Genomic DNA, 15256 nt, shown 5'->3' with positions numbered 1-15256 from the left:
CATGGTTTTAAAACGTTCGCATTTCAATATCCAATAAGGAAGTTTGTTTAAAAAAGAAAAAAAAACGAGTGGCTTGTAACGTAGGAGGGACTGTGGAAGGAGGCCTAACAGAGAGATATCCAGAGCCAGTCATTCCCCTGAGGTGGATGGTGGCAGTTGAGAGGGACCCAATTCCTTACCCTCGACTAGCCACACCACTCTCTCCCCCGAGTGCCAGCATGCATCTCAGAAGTATACATGCCCCTCAAGCCAGGCTTCCAATACAAGGTGTTTGACAGTGTTTCTCTGTTTCTTTTAGAGAAACATCATCCATCCAAGAAAATGGAAATCTAGCGCCTTGCACACATGCCAAGAAAGCTTAAGTCAATCACCCACAACCCGCACCAGTGTATTTCGGTGACCAGCAGCAGGCAAAGGGACAACCGCAGAGAGGGAATGAAGCAGTAGAACTGCTACAAATCGGCGCCGCTGGACTCGCAATCACAACACACAGCGAGAGGCCAACAGAAAGAAATCAGGACGTCCATTCCCGGCAGGTAGAAGGACTGCACGATGCTACCGAGCAACAACAGCAGGCACATGCAAAGAAAGGTATATAAGGAGGCAACAGGAAGCCGGAAGTGTGGATTATTTGGGTGAGGTCAGAGGAGGAGGTGTACTACCAAATGACCAGCAGGAGGGAGAAGCAGTGGAGTGTAGCAGCATTTTCAGAAGCAGGTGAGGTATTTATTTATCGTTTGCTTGTTAGGTGCTTATACAATAAGAAAATACTGTTTCAAAGTGCCCACAGGGCAGGAGGGAGCAAGGGTGGGAAATACAAAAGCACAATATTTAAGAGCAGTGGGGGAAAAAGTGAGAGGGACGAACCTACCATGCCTTGTGAGAATTCAGAATGTGCAAGCACAGCAAGGAAGAGGGGGTAATCGCTGGGGAGTCCGAGCTCTTGGGTGAGCCACAGATGAAGTGCTTGTAATGTAGAGTGCTACACAGACTGGGGCAGCAGGAGGTGAAGTGTGAAACTCCAGAATGAAGGGTGTGCAGATGCAAGTGCTGTGTATAGACAGGAGCTGGGCAGAATTGGTGTGGGAGGTCAAGGCCTTGAAGATGCATAAGGGCCTAGGTCACTGATTCAGCAACTGTGGGATTAGCAGAGGTGAAAAAAGAAGGGAAGGAGGAGGAAAAGAGGAAAGTCTTAAGGAGCTTCTGGAATTCGAGAAGATCCGGCTGAAGGCGCAGGGGGACGGGGAGGCTATTCCACAGAAGGGAGCCTACTGAGGAAAGAACTACCACCTGCCCTCTGTTTAGCAAAATGCTTTACACATAAAGAGTTGGTGCCAGAGGAACGCAATGGTCTAGATGGAGAGTATTTAGTGAGATAAAGTTGAAGATAGTGTGCTCCCCGGGCCCAGACATCCTTGTGGATGATGCAGAGGGATTTGAAATTAATCAGTGCAGGAACCGGGAGCCAGTGAACCAGTGAAGACTTTTTAGTGCAGCAGAGATGCGGTCCCTGGGCTTAAGGCCAAGGATAAAATCTCGCTGCCCTAATAGCTGGAGGGGGGTCGCAGAATGGAAGATGGTAGATTCAGGAGAAGGCTATATCAATAGTCAAGCCTAGCGAGAACCAGGGCTCGGGTCACATTGAGCCTCTGATGGAAAGTGAGAAAAATGTAAAATTCCTTTGAGAAGGAAGAGCTGAAAGTAGGACTTCTTGGCAATGTCCTGAGTGTGGGGGAGGAAGGAGAGGGAGGAGTTGAAGAACACTCCAAGGTTTCTGGCTTCAGTTTAAGGCACAGGGGAGAGCCCAAGGAGGAAGGCCAGAGTGAGGGGAAGAAGGAGGAAGCAGTGGTCCTGATGGAAAGGACCTCAGTTCTATTGGCTACTGAGTGAAAGTGGTACTGCAGTTTGAGTGTTAGTGTGGCAAGTGTGATTATGAAAGATAGTGCAAGAAGTAAATGTGAAATGTGTGAGGTAAGAGATGAAATCAGTAAATATAGGTATCCAAGTAAACACTTCCACACTTAAAGTTATATAATACATTATTTATTTATGTATACACAAAGATATTTAAAGCAGTCTTTAAAAAGCAGTAACTAGCAGTAACATTAATCCCAAGTGTGGATTCAATTAGAAACATGAACAATAAAGCAGGTGAGTAATTCATTCATATGGTACACATTTTCCAGCATCCAGAGGTAATGTCATTTGAGGTCAGTAGAACACTTATTTTGTATCACTGTTGCAGTACTGAGTTATTAAGGCGGGAAAAGTTAGAGTTAGGCCAGAACAGACTGATATTCTATATTATCCCAACGGGATGTAGGCACTCTTATCCCATCATTAAATTGTTCAACAATTCAAACCTGTGAGGGAACAAGCACTGCCAAAGCCAAAAAGTTCAGGAGGTCGTCTTTAGGGAGCCAGGTCAGCCAAAGTCAATGGGCGAAGAAAGTTCTGATGGTCTTCTTTTTAGAAACATTTTCTTAAATAGTCAGTGTTCAAGAAGAAATTACAGCAACTCAAGAGGAGTCACCTTTAGAAAGCACAAGCTGAAAGGCCAGTGCAAGTGAGTTGAGGTCAACTCAGAGTAAGGTTAAATAGCAGTCTCGAAGGTAAGAAGCACCCCAAAAAGCAAAAGGATGTTATACCCCAAGCCCCACAGTACCTTTGAACTGACAAAGTTGTTCCAGCTTGATGCCTTCTGGATGCAATGCAGCAGACCCTTGACCTGGTCCTTGGTAGTGGTGAAGAAAGGGAGGACGTCTGGCAGGCTCCTGCAGCAGCACTCGAGAGAGAGAGCGGGGCTTGGAGGCATTGGATTTCCGTTGATTCAGCAGCTCTTTGTGGTTTTGGCGCCTTTTTCTCTGCACCAAAGAGGAACGAAAAGCTCTGGTTAGAAGTTCCTTGATCCCTCGGTCCTGGACTCTGGTGAGCAGACTCTGGACACAGATTTTCTGCTTCTGTATGGTCCTCTGGTTGCCCACAAAGTTTTGGCCGGATTCGCACTTCAGAAGACAATGCACTCACAGATGGTCGAGGTACCCAGTGTATTGGGATTCTACAGCGTTGGAAAGTCACAGCAAGTCGGGCATTGCGCCAAAATAGATTTTGTCTCGAGGCTAGTTGGTCCCACCTGCCTAAGAGGGGAAGTCGTCCCATACGGGTCTTCCCTTTTGATTTGAAAACGGTGTCAGCACAGCTGCAGGGCTTCACCCGGCACTTCATGGTCCAGCAGGGTGCTGCTGGCGTCTTCTCTAGTCTTCTACTTCGGATGTTGTCCTCCAGTGGTCGACTCTGCCTCTAGTCCCAAAAACCTCGCTTTTTATGCAAGTTCCCATTCATTCACAGCCCTAGGCTGTCAATCACATAGCAGATAGAAACTGGTTTCACTCAGGCACACCTAGAGACACCTAGAGACAAAGGGAAGTTTCACTTCATGCCTTTTCAGACATACTGGACCCTGGGCGGGCTTTAGGACTGAAGCCCATCAAAGGCAAAAAACACAAAGGACACAAACAACAGAGTAAAAGCCCAGAAGAAACTAACTGACAAGAAATGGTAAAAAAAGAAGACAGAGGCCATTTTGTGAAAATCGTCACCCTTGGGTGCTGACCTGCAGATACATGTCACCAGGTAGTAAAAAATAAAGTACTCCCACCAGCCATTCGAGTGAGTTAGTGTTACATGAGGAACGGGTGAAAGGAGTTACTATGCAACTCCCCAGCACGCCACACAGGGTGGTGTGTGCTGGACCCATAAATTAAAGTTAAGTAAGACAGGGGCCATCTTACTATTCTTGGGAAAAGCAGTTCACCCAAGAAAAGGTAGTTAAACCTGAAGAGAAGTCCAAAGGACTTCTCAGTGGCACTGCACAAAAGGTGCTTTGTGTCACAATGCAAAAGCACATGCCTATGGAGTTTACCAGACTCCATAAAACAGTACAGAAAATCATAGTCGGGAAAACAAATGAGTGAGTTACAAAAAGGTCCCACCCACTCAGGAGTAAATATGTAAAATCCCAGAGCCCAGCAAAAGAGCTGGGGGTCTCTAAGGTTAAAGGGAATAGGCACAGAAATGAAAATTCTTCCTAACAAATTGTATAGTACGTGATGAAAGAAGAGTGGTTGAGTAGTAGTTGGTCGGGTGGAGTAGTAGCCTGGTGGGTGAGTTATAGTGCGGAGGAGAGAGTAGCCCTGTGGATGAGAGACTAGTCATTAGGAGGATGTAGTAGTGTGGAGGAAGGAATAGAACCAGTGTGGAGGAGGGAGTGGTGGTCTGTAGGGGCATAGAGAGAGAGGAGTAACATCAAATGGTGAAGGTGAGTCCTAGAAGGAGTGGAAGACATAGGAGAGATAGAAGATTGATAGAAGTGAGAAGTGGGTAGAGAGAAGGAAGAGGAGGAGAGGAGACAGTGAGCATGATAGGAGGACTGAATCCAACAGTGTGTCTATAATGCAGAATTCCCAAATACTTCAACAATAACAACCAGATATAGTAGTCGCTGAGGGAGGTTAGCTAGAGCAGGGGTCTGCAGCCTGTGGCTCTTCAGTTGTTTTGGATTACGATTCCCATGATCATTTGTTATTGCTACGCTGAGTAGAGATGGTGGGAGTTGCAAGCCAACACATCTGGGGTGTCAAAGGTTGCAGACCGCTGAGCTAGAGAATGAACATCTGCCTTTAGGTCATTATCTCTAGTATAAGACAGAAATTAGACAGGGAGGGCCAAACTTCTGTATAAATGTAGAGGGAGGCATTGAAAAATAAGAAAAAAGAATGTAACAGCCCAACAGCCCACGGAAAGATCAATAAAAACCCTTGAACCACCTCAGAGAGCAGGAGTGATTCTTGTGACATCTTTGACACGTTTCTACAAAAGCCTTGCACTTTTCTGGAGCCTTTCTTTTGATGGTACCAACGTACAGATGCTCCTACTCGGGTGGGCATTCTTTTTCGCATCTGGGTGCTACATAGTGGAACGCCTTTTGCTCTTCACTCAGTAACTATTTCCTCTCGCACAACTTTACGGGAACATTTGAAATGTATTTTTTCAACAGCATCATCCAGTAGTGTGTTGTCTCCATACTTATGTAATGGATTCCAGATACTAGCACCAAGATGCCCGCATTGGATAAACGTTTGCGGTTTACACGTCACAAATAACATAACATTAACCTTGCTGGACAATTTTTTAGTGGGGCCATAATTCCTTCGCAGCCGCCATGCCAGCAGCTAATGTGGTGGGCCAACGCTGCCATCTCATAGGTCCTAGAGGTTATCACCACTATATGAATCCCATCCCACAGAGGAGTAGGGTACTTCCACGCTGCCACCCCTAGACTCCTAAAATGCTCTTCTTTTCCTGCACTGCAACACGCAACAATGCCGCTTAAATGGCAGAGGTGCGCTAAACAAAACTACTTTAAATTGCATAACAAAAGAAACTAAAAAGGGACATGGATAAAGAATTGATCACACAATATAAAAGAAACCTGAATGATCCAACATGCCTAGACTGCCGAGTTCCTGGATACAAACTACAACTCCTGTTTCATTAAAACATCTTGCATTTTACTTTGAAGGCCAGTCCTCCTTTTCTGTTGTTAGGGCCAATCGTCACAATAGAGGCATGCCAAACACCATCAAGTACCTACCGGTTAACAGATGGTAGAGGGATTTTCCATCTATGAAACCAATTCAGTAATTTCTATTGTGCAGATGAGCAAGAGAACATATTTTGTTGCGCACTGCAATATCAATTACCACTTAGTGGCCATATCAGTGTCCTTTACTGCCACTAAATGGAATACTCACCCTCGCATTGGGGAACAGCACCATTCCACCCATCTGCAGTACACGTTCTTTTCTTTCTTCCAACTATTCTGTACCTGATAGAATAAAATATAAAAATACATTTCTTTTTTTAAATAAAAGCAAAGTCCATATTTTCTTTCATTCAAAAAGTGTCACCTTAAACATATGGTGCTATACTCGCTAGTTTCCTGAAATATGCATATTCAAAATTATTGAAAGAATATTTTTAAAACCCATATTTTCTAAGTTTAAAAAAAATAACAATTAAATTATAAAAGGCAATTGTCAGTACTGTTCACTTTCAAATGAAGTAGTACATTTGTTATTGTTTTGAGTTACATTTTCACCCAATAGCCAAGACTGTCGGAAAGCAGGTCCGGCAGTTCTAGATAGACACAAATGTAAATTGTTGAAGCAGTTTGCACCTTCTTTATCTGAAATCGTTCAGATAATGGGACAATATGACGTACGTATTACAACGTGAATACCCTCACATGAATTCATTGGCTTTAAGGCATTATGGAACAATGCTCCGCTAAATTAATAAAAGAGATAAAATGAACTATATTTAGCAAATGTGTCGGTAATGGTGTCTGTGAAATTCTCCATGGCAGATACATGCCAGCTTTTAGGCCAAAACATATGTGAGAAGGGGGCTGCCTTCGATGTTATCTATGAGCAATGCCCAAGCGTGATGCTATTAGCATTTGATTAGGATCAGAGCATGCAAAGTCAGCTAAAGTAAATATTTCCTTATAATCCACATTGCCGAAGAGGACAACAAAGTTGCTCAAAGGCAGACGCAAGCCCACTACTTTATACATCTAAGTAATGATATGGCAGAAAAAGAGTTTTTTTTTCAGGCATTGCCATCATGAATGCGCCAAGGAGCCAACCACACCACATGCAGTCCAGCAAAGCGACGAAGACCTGGGATAAATCTTATGAAATCAGTTTGGAATAGGGTACCACCGGTAGATTACCGCATGCATATTTTCCATAATCTAGGTACAAATAGGTGATTTTGTTGATTAAAGGTTGAGTTGACCATCGCCTGAATTCCTCTTCCCAAGGCTTCATGTAATTTAACATATCTCCTGTAATGTCATTATTCATAGTTTTAAATATATTAGAGATTTTATGGACCGAAGAGTAAAAAGAGGTTTGCCTTTCAAAGGCTGTCAATTCTCTGCCACCAGACTTTAACCACTGTCTGAGAGACAAAATGACAGCTGTACATAAGTGAAACATTTTCCATTCCTGAAGGAAGAAGGACATCTAGCATTACTCTAATGACAGTGGGCACCTTCTTCATACAACTGGCTCAATGTATGAAGGCAGCCATCCCTCCATCCCTCCAGCCAGCAAAAGCCTCCTCTCCCATAACCGGTGAAAAAACATTGGTTCCCCAAGAATCAGAGTCAGAGCTGGGGGGACAGGTACAACATTTGAATTTTCAATTCAAACAACGTTATCCCCAAAAAAAAGGCTAGCGAAGGAGGAGGCCCTCAAAGATCTGCGACGAGAGAAATAAAATAATAAAATTAAATATTCTTTGTACTGAAATGAGAAGGAGGTTTATAAGATCACTGGCCCAACCTTGTAATAACCATAATCAACTATGTCTGTAGTAAGTATGATCAAGAGAATCTAATTAATCCTTATTTCCATGAAGAGCTAATGAAATCATGTATGGAAGTCAAGTGTAGGCAAGGAATATTGGTCTACCCTAAATGTCCACTCTTCTTCAAGGACAACATGTTTCCATTCTAATGGGCTTAGATACATAATGGGATAAAGGACAGACACAAGTTTGTTTATGCCACACTTGGATGTAGGAGAATATTTTTTTAACACAAGTTCAGAAGTGAGTCAGGGCCGGAGTCTTTTGGGATGAAGGAATACCTATCAACCTATCAAGCCAATTGTGACAAAGTCACTAAGTTCATAACAGTTTTTATTTTCATCTGTAAAATACTCCTGCAGCTCCGGCTGACACTGGTATCATGCATTAGACAGGGACATGATTAAGACAGGCTTTCTGATGCCCCATCTTCGGCCGGAAAAAATAGTGGGCTTGACTTTTTTGTGTTGTCTTTGGTGACAAAAGACAACACTGCTTGCACGGTTATTCAGAAGTACAGTGACAAAAAACAACAGTAGCTTACGGACTTGGACGATGAAGGAGAAAAAGTATTCTTATTGTGTGAATACGGTGTTGTGCACACATTGGGCAGTAGATATTTTTCTTTATGTGGGATACCAGAGAATAGTTGTGAAGTTACACAACATTCCACGGACTGTATTGTTAAACAACAAGACAGATTTGGAAAATGTAAATCGTGTCAGAATCTCCAAATTGAATGTGGCAGGGAGCCAGTGATACAAGAAGTGACGGAGATGGGAATGGCTGTCGAGTGAGAGATATGTGCGCAACGCTGTACACTGCTCCAATACGGCCTCTATACGTGTTACACAAGCTTTACATGTAGTTAGAAATGTTGATCAAGGAAGGGCAGGGATGCTTCAGGACAAACGAAGCGCTCTCAAGATGTTCACTAAGGTGAGAAACAGGTCAGCACAATAAGCAGAATTATTGAGATTGGTTGTGACTCTACTACATGCTGTAGAAATATCAAATACCCACGGATGCATTCATGTAATCATTGATTCAGACACATTTTCCTAGAATGTATACTCTATCTGATCTAGTAAAAAAAACGAACAAATGTAGGCCCAGAGACAGCAGCCCAGTGAAATTTGAGCAGTTATGGAGACAGATTGAAGCTTCAGACGAGGAAACTTTTGTGAAAGGCAACGCTAGAGCAGACACGTTATGCTGTTAGAGCAGCGAAGGAAGGTGTAGGGTTTGTGTTTGCCAATGAAAAAGTGAAGATATGCCTTGTTGTGGATTAGTAAGGAGATGCAGGAACAAGACCGTACTGTTAATGTTCAGGAATTGAGCAGATTGCAGGGGGAATACGAGCAATTACAGACTTTTTTGCGGTTAAATATAGTGGAGTCTACAGAGAGATATATGGTGGCCAGGATTGTGGCAGGAGTTTACTATGTCAGCCAATAGCACCTCTTTGCCATTCTTGGACTTGTTAATCAAGCATTCTGAGGGCCATATTATCGTCGATTTGTATCGAAAAGAAACTGATCGGAATACTATTTTAAGATTCGATAGTTTCCATCCTGAATCGTTGCGTAAGAGCATTCCCTATAGTCAGTTTCTTAGGGCTAGACGTAACTGTACCAAAGTTGAAGACTATAAGACCCAAGAGAATATTATCGAAGACAGATTGCAGCAGCGAGGTTACCCTAAACATTTACTTCGACAATCTCGAAAAAGAGCTAGATTTCAACATCGTGATATTCTCCTTGAGAAACACTCTCGGGAAGATATCACTAAGGAGCGGTTAGTTTGTGCCATGACTTTCAATACTTTTCACCATAAAATCAAACAAAGCATTATGAAGCATTGGCATCTGCTCCAACTAAATAATCCAGAACTTGCAAAACCTATTTTTGCATTTAAGAAAGGTAAGAACCTTAAAAGTTGGCTCACTAAAGCTGACAGGTCTAGCATTGGACCTAAATTGAACATGGTGACAGGACTGTGGGGCGTTAAGCCCATCCAAGGTCACTTTCCATGCGGTTTCTGTAACCAATGTGCTTCTTCGATCACCGGAACTTCTGTAGTGATTAATGGAAAGAATTGGAATCTTAACCATCATACTACATGTTACACTAAAAACGTTATTTACGTAATATTTTGTCCCTGTGCTCAAACGTATATTGGCAGAACATCCAGGCCCATTAAAACCAGAATTGGTGAACACAAATCTAAAATTCGAAACAAAATTGTGTCTGCCCCATTAGTTTCTCACTTTTTTGAAAATAACCATGATCCGAATAGTTTGAAATGGTGTGTGTTGGAAAAAGTCTATGGTACTGATGTTAATAACACAGCAGCTCGCTTGGCGCAAAGGGAGCAATGGTGGATGTACAACACCACTAGCTATGAAACAGGACTTAATCGCCAAGAAGAATGGCTCCATTGTATACCCTAACATAATCAAAAGATTTATTTATTAGAGCCCTGTTGGTGTTTCCCTGTTTTCTTTCGCTCATGATCATTCAACATATTCAAGCATGTAACACTTGCTGGCATGCATTCGTCTGCTTTTGCCTTTGCGAGTTGAATTTAGTCCCTTTTTAATATCGATGGGATTTAGGGCTCATACACGTAGTCCCATTTCTATTTTCATTCTCGCGTGTATTTATAAATATAGCCGCGGATGTAACATCTGATGGCGCGCCTTTATGTCGGTTGTTCAACATATTTAAGTATGCAACACTACTGGCTCACTTCAAGTATGCAACACTTGCTGGCATGCATTCGTCTGTTTTTGCCTTTGCGAGTTGAATTTAGTCCCTTTTTAGTATCGACGGGACACAGGGCTCATATACGTAGTCCCATTTCTATTTTCATTCTCGCGTGTATTTATAAACACAGTCGCGGATGTATCATCTGATGGCGTGCCCTTACGTCGGTTGTTTCTGAGACGATTCAGAAGGCAGTTCAAGGTGAGGACTCCGTTACTAATACACGGGTTAGAAGTGTGCGCACGCGAGGTTGGGAGTTGTTTATCACATTTCGTAAACATGGATATGGCTGTGCAAGTGGCTTTTGTTTTATCTAAGCAGCTATCCATTTTTTCCGATAACATCATCTCTAACATTCTAGTTTTTAGAGGTTTGAGGTTACCCATCTGATAGAACCTTTTTAATTTTGATGTATTCGGTTTTCAACTTAAAATGCACTTGCATTATGTGCATGTAATCATTTGCAAGCCACGTTGCCTGCACTACTAAAATGTAATTTCTTATGTCTTTCCTTTAGGGTTTTTTACCCAAGGTTTGTACCATTTGGCCTTTTCTTTTGGCACGACCTTACATCGTCCAAGGCCCTTACGTTTGGAATGTTTCCAGTTCCATCTATAATTTAGCCTATCGGTGACATGACCAGATTTTGAAACATTCAATACTCCAAGGTTAGTAACAGAAGGGAAACTTAGTGATCTACTCCCTGTGGAGACAGGGGATACTGTGTGTTAGTATTTGAAGTCTGAGATAATCCTGTGATATCTCACAAGCTTCATATTTTTGTCTTTCTAGATGTAAATTTATTTTCATCTTCAGTCCTGCTTGGGTGGCGGATTCGAAACAAATATAATTTTCGGCACCATATGTGGACTAACTTAGGTGAATATATATCTCCAGGTTTTCTTTTAATGGCTAGAGGTGGCGAATATTAGGAGGCGCTTTCATTTCATTTTTTATTCTAACATATGTTTTTGTGTTTTTTCTATTTGTTTGTTTTAATGTGTTTTTATTAAGGGTTAATGCTTCTAACAGATTTCAAGATCTACAATCAAGCCCTTTGAACCGTATAAAGTTTGACCTGTGAGAACTACTGTGTTATTGTCAAATGTTTAGCATTAGTATGGTCCAGGCTTATATTTGCATTATTTAGTGCGCCCTGAAGAAGGCGACTACTGGCTCACTTAATAGGTTTAATTTCGCCGAAACTGTAATGACATGATCATGTATGTACAGTAGGCACTTAGCACTTTTTTGCACTTAGCACTTTATTCCATTGGCAGCAATCTTCTTTTCAACAGCATCCTTATTATTCGAATGAAATTTAAAAATATGAGACAGTGATGCTTTACCTTGATTAATACTGGGTCATGAATTGTGGTAATTAAATTGCGATTGAATGGTTTAATGTATTAGATTTGACAAGTATTTTATACTAACATTAATTCATCTGTTTTATTGTCGTTATGTTGTTTATATATTATGCAATTTTACAATGGTTTGTGATGATTATTAAAATATGAAAATACGAATTTGTTATGATTGGGCCCCTTTTTCTTTTCCACCTCTATTCCTATAATTGGGTACTTAAATTAATATAGTACTCTTCCATGTGAACTTTTTTCCCCCCCTCGGGTTTTCAGGAGTTAGAAGACAACCTGCATGATTGTTTAACTTGCTTAAGAGGTTCCTGACGATTCTGGAACAAGAGTGGTGAGCTGTTGCAAAAAGAGGCCTCTACAGGACCCTGGGACATAATTCTGATTGACTATGTGGGCATGTTGTCATAAAGTAAAAGCAAGTATAACTATGGTGTTTGTAATTGTAGATATATTTAGTAAATGGCCTGAAGCATTCCCCTCAAGAAACAATGCATTTATTACATGCAAAATATTGAGATGCTGCATCTGCCATCCTCCTCCTTCTGCAGGGAAGGTAGAAAGGTTGAATGCTAAACTAAATAAAGGAATTTAGAACAGTATGGTCAGCTTGTGGTAAATTGGGATACCATGTGTTTAACAGCTGAGAATGCAGTGGCATACTAGGGCATGAATACGACACTATGAAGCTTTGTTTGGAACGACGATGACTGGCTGGTAAGGCCAACAAAGACCTATGAAGTTACATAAGACAAATCTCTAAAGCAGACCATGCATGTGAGGTATCAGCAGTGTGTACAAATATAAAGTGTCTAAGTAGAGGGAAAATAAGTGGAAAAAATAATAGAAAGGTACATTGAGGGTGAGGGCTGCAGGTTGGAGAGTATATGCTGTTTCCTGACCTGCACTACTGCTGGCCATATTAGTTTGTGATAAGTTATCTACCACTGTCTGATGCCGATACTGGAAATGAATGGCAGAAAAAGTAAGGGGGTAGAGGAGATGTTGACAAGGCGACGTTGAAAGCCAGAGAAGCTAGGAGCAAAGGGAGGGAGAGATTGGCTGAAGCCATTAAGCTATGTTAGAGTTAACATTGCTGTTTTTTCCAGAAGGATTAGCAGCATTAATGATATGGGTAGTCTTTGGGACAAAGAGGAAAAAATTAACCCCCCAGTTTCCAATAAAGGTATATTTTGTATATTGTGTCTTCAGTGTGTCTGGATGCAGATTTCAGTGTCAGGTGTGTATGTGCGAGTTTATAGAGTTGTGAGGGAACAAGAAGTACATTTTCTGTCGCAAGCAGCAGTGTGCAAAGAAACACAACGACCAACAGGTGTTCAACAAAGGAGCGTATTGCAGTTCATTTCATATCAAGTATCACTTGCTATTGGCCCTTGATACCAATGGATACTGTGGCTGTCTGAAAGAAGTAGCCAGACACATTAGGGAAATGTAACCTTTCTTTCATTAAATTATAAGCTAAAGGACTATATTTCATTATTACTAAAGGGATCACTCTGCCTTTCTAAATTATCTATAAGGAAGTCCAAAAGTAACTGTCCTCAGTCTTAAACCTAACTCTAGCTGATGCCATCATGAAAATGAATAACTGAAATGGGCCAAAAGAATATCTCTCTTCTCTTCGTCGTCTCTCCTTGCCTTTCTTCCAACGGCAGGCTCTAAAAGTTCAGGAAAGATCGGGATGTCGGTACCAATGATAACTTCCGCAGGGAGGCCGGGTACCACGGCAGTTCTCATTGTTGTAATTCGATCCAAGAATTTAAATCGCAAAAAACTTTGGGATAGGTTTCTGCATCTCTGTGGACACATGTGATCCTTACGGCTTGACTCTCCCAGGAGTTCTTCAGGATACATTTTCAGCTTGTACACCGTTTGTTTGCTTCCTGACTGGATAAGGGCTTTGGCCCAGACTCAGCTGACTTGGACAGGATTATGTGTCTGTAGCATTTGTGAGGTACAATATAATACCTCACACTTATATGGGTCGTCCTCTACTTCCCCTACGTCCCTGTCCCACTGTTCTGCTGCTAACCAGCCTACTTCCATCGGTTCCTCCGTAAGGTTTTCAGGCCAGAACAATGCAAGATGTCCTTTTTCTCCACAAGAGAAAAACAGTGGGAAACAAACCCTGTTTCCTCTCTCTCTGGGTTTGGCAGGTCTTAGTTACTGATAGTGATGGATTTCTTCTAGGAAGCTTCTGTACATTCTGTCTATTCTCCGGGCTTTTTCTTGGGGTAAGAACATGAGAGATGGTTTAAAGTCCCTTTTGGGTTCCATTAGTTGACTTGTACGTTTATGATATTTGGCAGCCTCTGTATGGGGTTGAGCTACCTGTACGGCAGTCTTCAAAGAGGGTTGTAATGGTGCTATTGAGACTGGAGTTGCTGTGGTCTTTTGGCAGATGTTACAAGCCAAAACGTAGTTCTGAACATCAGGGAAAACTCTGGGCCAGTAGAATCTGGGACTTACCACCCCTTGATGAGCGGTCGTCAGGTGAGAATGTACCAGCTGTAATACGATTTTTCGATGGCTCTGAGGAACCACTAACTGTTTGGGGTGAGCCATCTCTCTCAATATCTCCACGAAATAACAAACCTTTATATTTTTATGAAGAAAAAAGGTCCAGCCTGGCTGCGCCCAGTCTCTTCAGTGGTTACCCTAGATATGGGCCGGGTCCTTTCTATGGGCAAAAGTCAAATCGGGCTGTGGCGTGACCTCCTACACTGCTTCCCTGCTGACTTCTTGTATAGGGATGTCTGCCTCAAACTATCAAACAAAACATATCGGAGCATTTTATGGAAAAGGATTTAAGAAAGGAACCAAAAGTATACACACATGTACATATGAAGTAAATCAAAAAAACAAAAAGTAAATGTTGTGGCATGGATTACAGGAAGGGGAACAGAATCAAGGGTCCAGACAGAAAAAGGAGAGACACAGTACAAAATGAAAAATAATGGACATTAAGGCCCAAAGTCAACATAAATATCAAGTACATTACCAGAGTGGGTGAGGAATATGCGTTGTTGTGCGAGGAACAAGTTGTTGAAGAACAAAAAGATCATAAAGAGAATAGTCTTGCCTTGAGAAAGACCCAGTGTGGCTCGAAACACGTGTCGGCAGACTAGACTTGAAATATTCAATCAAGATATAATACATCTTTGGGAACACCAATGACTGTCTCTTCTGGTTTTTGTTAATTGTACCATTGTTCTTTAAACATTACATTTCCCCTAGAACCAATTCCATATTAGCAGCGCATCTCTCCTTTTTTGTGGGTTCACTTTTTCTCGAATAACCTGGTAGTAGGGCGAGGTACCTACTAGTCCCACTGTGGTGCGGCAGCTACTTCATTTGTTCCAAAAGGTTTCATTACTCACTATTTGCCCAAGCGCTACTGTCGCCTGGTTCACCTCGAACTTACTGTGTGTCTGCTTCTCCGAAAACCCTCGGGCCCCTTTCTGTCCCTCTTAATTCTTCCACCTCTTTGGGCACTGGAAACGAAGTGCGTTCTAGAATCCCTTGGCTATTTTCTCACCCGTCTTAACTGTGTGGGGATTATTTACATTGTTATGGATCAGGACTTTTATATCTCCCCTCAGGATCGATTATCCCCGCCATAATGTCTAAACCATATCTCCACGTTTGCCCTGA

At 42.0% G+C, this 15256-nt stretch overlaps 1 protein-coding gene across 12 annotated transcripts in view; it reads right to left on the bottom strand.

Annotated features, from left to right (window-relative positions):
* LOC138520856 (complement decay-accelerating factor-like) overlaps positions 1 to 15256 on the bottom strand; it is a 623694-nt gene that overhangs the window by 375267 nt on the left and 233171 nt on the right. For all 12 annotated transcript variants that reach the window (XM_069633259.1, XM_069633263.1, XM_069633265.1 and 9 more), the window contains one exon: positions 5814 to 5887. In XM_069633259.1, coding sequence (XP_069489360.1) covers positions 5814 to 5887 — 74 coding nt within the window. The remainder of the gene's footprint in view (positions 1 to 5813; positions 5888 to 15256) is intronic.

The sequence above is a fragment of the Ambystoma mexicanum genome, chromosome 13 (assembly GCF_040938575.1).
Source record: "Ambystoma mexicanum isolate Mex_15411 chromosome 13, UKY_AmexF1_1, whole genome shotgun sequence".
Classification (NCBI taxonomy): Eukaryota; Metazoa; Chordata; class Amphibia; order Caudata; family Ambystomatidae; genus Ambystoma; species Ambystoma mexicanum.
The sequence above is the reverse complement of the archived record's forward strand: the minus strand, read 5'-3'. Positions and strand labels throughout refer to the sequence as shown.